Source organism: Daktulosphaira vitifoliae, unplaced genomic scaffold, assembly GCF_025091365.1.
Source record: "Daktulosphaira vitifoliae isolate Bord-2020 unplaced genomic scaffold, ASM2509136v1 Scaffold_5, whole genome shotgun sequence".
Taxonomy (NCBI): Eukaryota; Metazoa; Arthropoda; class Insecta; order Hemiptera; family Phylloxeridae; genus Daktulosphaira; species Daktulosphaira vitifoliae.
Window position 1 is genome coordinate 12,541,767 of NW_026099576.1, and position 10,869 is coordinate 12,552,635.

The 10,869-nt window shown below is 25.1% G+C and overlaps 2 protein-coding genes across 4 annotated transcripts in view; both read left to right on the forward strand.

Annotated features, from left to right (window-relative positions):
- The window catches only part of LOC126908127 (macrophage metalloelastase-like), a 49,587-nt gene that overhangs the window by 22,392 nt on the left and 16,326 nt on the right, over positions 1-10,869 (forward strand). The gene's annotated exons all lie outside the window — the stretch shown is intronic.
- Positions 167-6,586, forward strand: LOC126908128 (matrix metalloproteinase-24-like; the record flags this gene model as incomplete). Its single annotated transcript, XM_050690021.1, is given in 6 exon segments — positions 167-317; positions 3,947-4,095; positions 5,310-5,454; positions 5,518-5,802; positions 5,859-6,040; positions 6,289-6,586. Coding segments are annotated over 6 exon segments (978 nt in total), but the record flags the coding sequence as incomplete, so codon positions are not given.

Here is a 10,869-nt window from a genome sequence, read left to right on the forward strand (position 1 = left end):
TACCTTCTCAGCTTCGCATCGAAGCTAAAATAATATTTTATAATTATTAAATAATTATTTAAAATATAAACTTGTTATTGCTTTCATAAATTAATGTATATATTATATGGAAAATTTCCTAATTTTTAAGCATAATACTGTTATTTTTTGTGACCTGATTTAATAGGTACGTATAGAAATATCATTTATAAGTGGCGAACATGGCGATTTTATGCCTTTTGATGGACCACAGGGTGTTCTTTCTCATAATCTATCTCCAGGCCGCGGGACAGTTCACTTTGATGATTCTGAAAATTGGACTATTGGAACTAATAGAGGCAAATAATATTCGTATTTATTTAAATAATAGTTTAGCTTTATTATATTCTAACGAATAGTGTTTGATTGCTCAGCGAGTACTAAAAGATCATCAAAATAATAAATGAAATAGTCTAAATTAATGAATTATATAATACATATTCTCTTCTTTTTCTTCTTCCTCGCCTTAATCCCAACTACTTGGGGTCGGCCACACTTATCCTAAATTTCCACTNAACTACTTGGGGTCGGCCACACTTATCCTAAATTTCCACTTGACACGATTATATAATACATATTCTCTTTTAGCAAAAAATCAGCGCTGAGAAGAAATTTGTTTCCAAAAGAACAAATTTCTAAAACGAGATTTTGTTTGGTAGAAGCGAATATAGGAACTGTTTTCTTTAAAAGTCAAAGAAAGAGGAACATGAACGAATTCATTTTTATGAGAAACATGTCAAAATTTGTAATTCTTTAAATTTTAGTTTTTCTAAAATTTATTTTTCTAGGTGTTATAAATAAAAATTGTACTTTTACGTTGACTCTTATAATATTTGACCAATTACCTTCACATATTTTACAAACATTACATTCGACTTGTGAGTTAAAACTATTCGTTATGTAAATTTAAAAGTGTGACTACTCTGGATGATTTCATATGGATTAATCCTTAACTAAGTCCAGTTTTAAGTCATTGTACAGAGTGTTGTCTGATACGTACTAAAGGGTGGACGTTATAATTCAAAGTGCAATAGGAATACCTGAATGTTGGAATACCTAAATAGATAATCTTTGAGAAAGTTTAGCACAACTCCAAATTTAAACTCAATAAGCCCAAACTGGTCAATCAATATCTTATAATTTTAATATAATAATTTGATATGAATAGAATTTTCAATGATATTAAATAAATAATTGTTACCAGGAAAGTTAAAATATCAAATAATAATAGTAAGTTTCCAAATATTTTTTAATAAAAAAAGAATGAAAAGGGGAACTTACTTTGTTACAAATTTAGAATCAACTTTGTGTTTTCAAATGTGAACATATATTTTGATTTTAATAAAATGTTTAAGATTATATTTTAATCGTAAAGGGCGTTTGAATTTTTAACATAACTTTATTCGTATACAGATGGCTAACTATTTTTATNTTTGGCCGGCTAAATCAGCGTTTGGTCCCACTGTGTGGCGTCGCTATTCACAGATACACAGCATTTATTATTAAATTTACAATCCACAGATATGTTTTCGGTATTTCCAGTTGATGTATTCATAAATCTTAACTCACAACAATGTGCCTCATAATAGCTATGGCAACTTGTTATTAATCTTAATAACTGTTGCAAACTGATATTGTTACTTTCAAAATAACAGTTACTGATATTTTCTCAAAAAAATGTTATCTTTGTATAGAACTTTTAAAAACAGTGGTATAACTGTTTTATATTTTAAAACACTGTTAATAAAATAAAAATAAATATTTAGTCTATAAATGACTAACATAAAATATTTATAAACAATTAAAATTTAAACATTTAAGGTTTATTATAATTAATGATCATTTGGAAATTGAACAAAATTTTAACGAAATGGTAGAAAAATGATATATGATAAAGCGATATTTGATTTTTTTTTTTTTTTGATAAATGTGAAATGGTGCTTATTTTACGATTTCTATATCCGCTAGTGTTTGATAATCGGTATAAATAAATGTATATATATACATTATCGTTTATTTGTATTATTTCTTGNTTTTTTTTTTTTTTTTGATAAATGTGAAATGGTGCTTATTTTACGATTTCTATATCCGCTAGTGTTTGATAATCGGTATAAATAAATGTATATATATACATTATCGTTTATTTGTATTATTTCTTGGAAATATCTTTCACAATTTTATACTGCTGCTATAATATTGCTAAAGTTCATTCAATTATTTATATATATGAATCGGTCATTTAAAAAACGACATAAGTCATTAAATTCAAATTTTTCAAGAACCAAAAAAAACTCAATTACTCTTCGACTTTTTTTCCACTTACACCTATTTACAAATTTATTTTTAAGGTTATTTTTTGGTACGTAATCATATTACCCATCAAGTTCTACATTTTTAGCTTCCATATTTTGTTCATCAGCAGTTGGTCATTTATATATTTCTTCATAAAATAACCTATGCTCCTCGATTATACTATCTTTAACTTGTCTTAAGTTTTCAATTTTATGGGGGTTTAGTGACACTTTATTATTATACACCTTGGCGGTTAGCAATAATATATTATTATTTGTTGTTAATTTTAATAGTTTAAATGTGTGCTTTGATAACCCATCGATAAAATTATGTCTAAATACAATACCTTTATATTGTGTATTATATTCGAAACTCATATATGTAGATGGGGTAAAAGATGTAAAAAATTATTAATATTTTTGAAGTTTTAATTTTCAAATGATTGGGGTGCATAAACAATTTTAAATAGCCCTCTACAAATTTAAAGTGCTGCACAGAGTTGTAATTNTAGCCCTCTACAAATTTAAAGTGCTGCACAGAGTTGTAATTAATATATGAAGAGAAAGTATGAGTAAAAACATAACCCCATCCTAACATTATTAAATTAAACCCCTTTAAAACAATTTTTATAGAACCGTTAAAGTAATGTCTAATTTGATTTAGGAAGAATTTGGCTTAGCCCTATTATGATTTGCGAAGATCATTAAAACGTTGAATTTTTTTTCCCATTGACGTCAGAGGATTCCAAAAATGTGTGCCAAGTGCCAAGTTTTCTTAAAACCCGCCGTCAAATTCATCCTGTATACAGGGCCGTTTTTGAGGAATGCTCTGAGAGACAATAAGCTCCCATACATTTATAGGAGCGAATTTTAATAATAAAGAGTAAAACATACAAAATTTGTATGCTAGGTTTAATATTTAAAATTGTCACCATACGATTGAGTAACAAAGTATATTGTAAGACGATTTTATGTTAGCTAGGATGTGCTACTATACCTGATTGATTTTGATAAATGCTGAATTTGTCATCTTACTCTGACTTACCCTACATAAAATTTAAATTTGAGTTTAACTCAATAAGTATTACACTTAACGTTAAATTATCTAGAACCTTAATTATAGCACAATAACTGTTACTATTTCTTCCAAATAACGGACTGTTATTGCTACTCAGGCCGTAACTGTTATAAATCACTATCACTGTTTTTTTACCCATCACTACCTTCAACCACTCTTAAAGCATATCTATTAATAAAGTCATAATTGATACAAAGTATAAAGGATAAATTTAAAAAGTATTACATAATTCAAGAATAATAAGTAACTATAGATATCAAAAAAAATGTATTTATTTAATTTATTTATTGAATTTAAGTTTCTTTTATTCTGTAGAGTGGGTTATATTATATATATAATAAATATGATAATAATAAAAAATATACGCAACGATTTTTTTTTGCTTATTTTTATACTATAATATAAATGTAATATAATTGATAATTTATAGATGCGTATGGGGTAGTGTTGTATAAGTTTTATATTTTATATAAAGTGTTAAATATTAAGCAATCTAATGTATAAAAACAAATTTTAATTAAAAATATGTAGTGTTTTAAAAATTTTATGGATATTTTAGGAATAAATTTACATCAAGTAGCACTTCATGCAATTGGTCATATTTTGGGTCTAGATCATTCTTTAGAAAATAATGCAGTTATGAGACCTTTTTATAAACCATACAGTCAAGGGTTCAAACTGCAAAAAGATGATATTCAGGGAGCTCAAGTATATTGTTAATTTATGATATGCTTTTAAAATTACTTCTACATTATAGGGATTATACTATAACGCTATACTTTCTGTTAGTTTAGCGGGCATTTTTAGCGTTTTGTTCATCAAATTTTATTTTTACAATGTCACGTCAGCATAAATGTTACCACTAACTCATAGATAGCGGGCACTTTATTTAACAAGGGATTAAGGTCTCCATTATGTGATTGAGTGCCTGAAATCAATAGAGAATCAGATTTAATATTGATCATTATCGTTTTATCATATTATCGAAATCCTAAATTTTGTGTCTGGACTAATTTTGAATTACGTTTTCGTAATATTCATAAAATCTAGCTATTTATCTTATAGCTCCCAGTTCTTTATCAAAATCTATTTTATTAATCGGAACATTAACTAATTTGTTAACAATACTATTAAAAGCTGCCATTTTATGTAGCCAGCTATCATTCGAATTGTTCAGAACGTGATAAATTTCAAAATTTGGTTCCCCTTGCTCATTTCACTATTAAATACAAAAAAGTCAATTTTTCCTCTAGTTCCTGTTCATATGTGGATTTAATCGATGAGTAAAAATAATTTAAACGTTGTATGAAATTATATACATTTTTTATTTTTAGTAACAAAAAAAATGAAAAATTTAGTTCTTTTAATTTTTAATTTATTCAAAATAGCCGTTTTTAGAATTATTTTTACAAAAATTTTGATTTATTATTATTAAACACTATAATAAATTACACATAATTTATATGCTATGTTCTATGATAAATTTTCACTAAAAGGTCTTCTTTATTCAAGAAATTAAGCTACCTTTTACTTTTACCTTTTTTTTCTTTTTAATTTTTACTCTCTTTTATGTTTATTCATTTTAAATATAAGGTAAAAAACATATTATATCTCAGTTAACAATCTGGGAATTATACATGATAACGATGGAAAATAATTTAAAACCTAGGAAATGATAATATTCAAATTCATTCAATTATAACAGCTGATCGCTTATGTGCCGATTAAAATGATCGTTATATTTTGAATAATTTAGATCACAGTTATCACTAACGGTGACATTGTAAAAACACATTATACTAAACTATCCCCTATTGATTACAATACACTAATATGTCCGCTAGCTTAACTAACAGCTAAGTAAATTTTAGCTTGATATTGTAAAAATAACCTTAAATATAATTAATAAAATTAATACGTAGGCGATGTATGGACCAAGAGTTCCATTAGATGAAGATTATGATAATACTGAAGAAAAATTTGGAAATAATGATATATATCTATGCTCGAATCCAAAAATTGATACTATTTTTAATTCGAATGCGGGTGAAACATTTTTATTTAAGGGTAACCAAGTAACTTAATGAGTATTTTATTTTTACTAAATAATTAAGTATTATTCTTAATTAGGTAATTATTACTGGAAGCTTAAAAAAAATGAACTTAGTTTTGGTTACCCAAAATACATTAATCAAACATGGAAAGGGCTACCAGCTCAAATAGATTCTGCATTCACTCATAAAAATAATGGTTATACATATTTTTTTCAAAATACAAAGTATTGGAAATATTTTGACACAAAAATGCTAGATGGATATCCGAAAGATATTTCAAAGGGATTTACGGGTATACCAAATAAAATTGATGCAGTATTACCATTTAATGAAGATAAAAATGTTATTTACTTTTTTAAAGGTACTTTTAAAAATATTGATTATATATAATATTATAAATTAGATAATTTTGTTTAGGAACACACTATTGGGTATATAATGACGCAGAAACTCCTCCTGTAGCCAATACGTATCCAAAACGGATATATGATTTGTTAGGTCTTACAGATAGCATAGATGATATATTGTATTATTCTGATGGTTACGTTTATGTTTTTAAAGACAATGATTTTTATAAATACAGTGATTTTTCATTTGGTGTAAGTATTTTAAAATTCAATAAATATTAAGTTAATAAATTTTGATGGAATCCTTTAAGCGTTTTAGATGTAATGTTTTAATATTTTGTTATATTTTAGTAATCAATGCACAGCTCAAAAGGTATTCAGATTCTTTTCCACAAACATTAATAATAATAATAATTTTTAGTTGATTACTAGTACACAATATTTATAGTAAATTATAAAATTATTTCAAAAATGAAATATATTACTTCATTTTGTTTTAGGTGTATAACTCTATTCCACCAGTTCCACAAAAAATTGCCAAAAACTGGTATGGATGTAATCTATAAGAAATAAAACAGTATACATAGCAAAACTTGTAAGTTTCAAGTAAACTTGAAACATTTTTCATAATATAACACAAAAAAAAAATTAATTATCATTAATTCAGTATGTTCTAAAGAATATGTCTTAATTTCAGTGTTTATAAGTCTAATATTTATTACAATATGACAAATTTTAACCATGACATTGAATTCAGCCTTAATAAAATATAACCATATTATGGCGAAAAAAAATTAACTATTTGTTAATATTTCTAAAGAGTTTTAAAAAGTGTTTATATTTTTTTGAAATGTCAAAATTTACCAGCATATAACTTTGAAAAACCAATAAATATTATAAATATTAACAATGAGATGTATTGGAAAATATTTATAATATTTTAAGGAAAAAAAATAACCCAGCAAAGGTGAGTCGCGGCACAGTAGTGATGTGACATAGTTGGATCAGGTACAATGATATCTGACAGTGATTAAAATCACTATCAAAAAAACGCTTCGATGCAAATCTTTAGATAGTGTTTAATTTTAAAAAATTGGTGTATTATTCCAGAAGCTACATGATCTGCTAGTTCCTTATTAATATCTTGATTAAGATAAAGTATGACGAATGAAAAAGTGATTATTAAAAAATATTATTTCTCATAAAAAAATTGTGTTGATCCATACACTTTTCAATAAGTTATAGCATTATAAAGTTAAAAATGTAAAATATAAAATCGNCATTATAAAGTTAAAAATGTAAAATATAAAATCGAGAAATTTCACACAAAAATAGTATTCGTAAGCCATTTTCACCACGAAGACAAGTCCAGAGGTCAAATTTTTTTTTTTAAATTAAAGTATATTACATAAGCTTTAATTTAAGATATATATAAAAGTGTCAGTCCTTCCGGAACATTTTCAAAAGTTAAGTTGAAAAAGTTAATTTTTTATGAAAAGTTGTCATTTTAAATCGCCCCTGTGGGCAGGTACAGGGTTAAATTTATAAAAAAAATATAGCAAATGATAGGTAAAGACATCAATCATCTATAAAAAAAAAATTANGATGATAGGTAAAGACATCAATCATCTATAATAAAAAAAATTATATTGATATGTTCACTTTTGAAAAAGTTACGACAGTTTTTAGTAAAAAAGTTGAAAAAATTTCGAAAATTAGCGATTTTTAAATTTGTAATTTTTTTGGAGGTTTCTTCCATTTACGGGTAACGAGGGAAATTTTTTCAATTTTGAAGGNAATTTTTATTTTAGATGAGAAGGGTGCGCAATGTTGAAGAATTCATATTTATGTGTCATATTAAAAATAGTATATCGCTAAACATTACACCGCCACTCTCTTTTTCNTTTAATTGTTAATTTTTATTTTAGATGAGAAGGGTGCGTAATGTTGAAGAATTCATATTTATGTGTCATATTAAAAATAGTATATCGCTAAACATTACACCGCCACTCTCTTTTTCTAAATCTTTAAATACTAGTATCTTAAAAATAAATATCATAAATGTAGTTATCGTGCAATTAAAATTTTATTTACATCCTTCTTCATTTATTAGTAAAAAAATAATAACTGGTTTATATTTCACTTTCAATCATAAACCCTAAAAATAAACTATTCAATTGTATATTTCGAGATTAATAAAAGTTATTTCGATTAGGTTCTTTCAAAATTAAACTGACAACTTATAGTATACTAGAAAAATCATTTTTTTTATTGAATCAAAGTACACAACTGTTAATAATAAATATTTTTTGTCGGTATATACAATCTTATATATAATATTTAAACATTGAATATATGTGCTGGTAGTATAGTTAGTAGTAAGACACGAGTATTTGAATGAAGATTAGCTCTAAATAATACAATTCTTGACTAACAATATTTAAACATTTTGTAAGTTTACTCTCAACAATAAAACCAGTCCTTATTTATGCTTCTAGTAGATGAAATATTAGAGTTTTCGACCTGTTAAATAAAAAATTAAAAAATACAAACAAACCAATATGCATTTGCTTACACAATAAAAATAATTTCAGATATGTATATATATCGATTTTTTTTATTTATTTAGTTAAATATATTTTTAAATTTAAGTATTATTAAAGTTCATCCCTTTATATTATAAGGGTATAACTTTATTTTTTTTTATGGTAATATAAATATTTAACTAGTATATAAAATATAAAATGTTTTAATTAAGAAAATAATTGGCCAAAAACAACTTTTGGACCAGTACTTAGGAAGTTATTCACATTTTTATTTACAAGTGGGAGAAGTATTGTCGTGAAAAAAATGACAAAATTTACCAATTTTAAAAATTTTACCAAATAATAGGTAAAGACATCAAGCATCTATAAAAAAAAAAATTATATTGATATGTTAATTTTTAATTAAGTTATGGCAGTTTTAGTAAAAAAAATTGAAAAAATTTCGAAAATTAGCGATTTTTAAATTTGTAATTTTTTTGGAGATTTCCTCCATTTGCGGGGAACGAGGGGAAATTGTTTAATTTTTAAGAGTAATATCTTCAACTAGATACGATTTGTGATCTTTTGACGTATCGTTGAAAGAAATCGGTTCAGTGAGAGCTGAAAAAAAGTGGCAACAGACATAAAAAAAGAAAAAACACATCATAGTAAAATTAACACCTTTTCAGCATCGCATCGAAGCTAAAAATTCAAAATAACTAACATTACCATAATAACTTTAATATCAATGTTTATATAGTTGATTATTTACCAAAAATGTTGAAGTTTTAAATGTGTAATATGAATCATCTTTTACGAATGTAATATTACTATTGTTAAAACTAAAAACAGCATCTATATTTGATGGCACACCATTCCAGTCCCTCAGAGATCTAGGATATTCACTCGATACGGGAGGTTTTTTAGTTGGGTCGTATACCCAATATTTTTCACCTGGCACAAATTATAAAATATAATTTTGAAATATTAAAAATTGAGAGTCTCAGTACCTTTAAAAAAATAAATCTTATCGTTCAAATTCATTGCACTGTCAATATTATTAGGTATACCAGCAAAACCAAAAGCAATTTCTCTTGGAAAGTCTTTATCTAAAGAAGTTTCAGTAAATCTCCAATATTTAGAGCCTTTGAAAAAATAAGTTTTTTGGTTATTATAAGTGAATACTGCGTCAATATTGTTTGGTAGACCTATCCATACATCGTTAATTAGTGTAAATATCTATCTTCAAAATCTCGTTTGGTGGTCAACTTCCAAAAATATTTCCTATCGATAAAAAATATATAAAATATCAAAACATATCATGGTAAAATTAATACTTTTTCAGCTACGCATCGAAGCTAAAATAGAATATTGTCTAGAAAATATTCATTATTAGAATATTAAATTAAGGTCTACTTCAATATTATAATTTTCGATATAATATCACTTTTTAAATTATACATTTTTATGTCATAATTAAGTAAGTATATATTTTTAATTAAATTAAAAATTCGGCTGCTATGGTCATTAGAATAGTACATATTTATTGTTACAAACATTTTAATAAATATAACATTTAATAAATTTGTTTTAGTATTAGCCACTCAATTTCTCTAAAAATAATAATTAAATTTAATAAATTTTTGTTAAAATTTTAGGTGTCAATAATTTTTTTGATTTCTTAATTATTAAGTAATTTATTTAAGTCATTCCTTATGCCTTAATAGGGAGTCAATTCAATTTTTAGCTTTGATGCGAAGCTGAGAAGGTATTGGTTTTACTAAGATGTGTTTATTTTATTATTTTTTTTTTTTGTGTCTGTTACCACTTTTTCTCAGCTCTCACCGAACCGATTTCTTTCAACGATACGTCAAAAGATCACAAATCGTATCTAGTAGAAGACATTACCCTTAAAAATTGAAAAATTTCCCTCGTTCCCCGTAAATGGGGGAAACCTCCAAAAAAATTACAAATTTAAAAATCGCTAATTTTTGAAATTTTATTAACTTTTTTTAATAAAAACTGTCGTAACTTTTTCAAAAGTGAACATATCAATATAATTTTTTTTTTTATAGATGCTTGATGTCTTTACCTATCATTTGGTATATTTTTTTTGTAAATTTGACTCTTTATCTGCCCACAGGGGGGGATTTAAAATGACACTTTTTCACAAAAAATTAACTTTTGAAAATGTTCCGGAAGGTCTGACACTTTTATATATATCTTAAATTAAAGCTTATGTAATATACTTTAAATTAAAAAAAAAAATTTGAACTCTGGACTTGTCTTTGTGGTGAAAATGGCTAACGAATACTATTTTCCTGTGAAATTTCTCAATTTTATTTTTTATATTTTTAACTTTATAATGCTATAACTTATTGAAAAGTGTATGGATCAACACAATTTTTTTATGAGAAATAATATTTTTTAATAATCACTTTTTCATTCGACATACTTTATCTTAATCAGGATATTAATAAGGAACTAGCAGATTATGAAGCTTTTGGAATAATCCACCAATTTTTTAAAATTAAACACTATCTAAAGATTTGCATC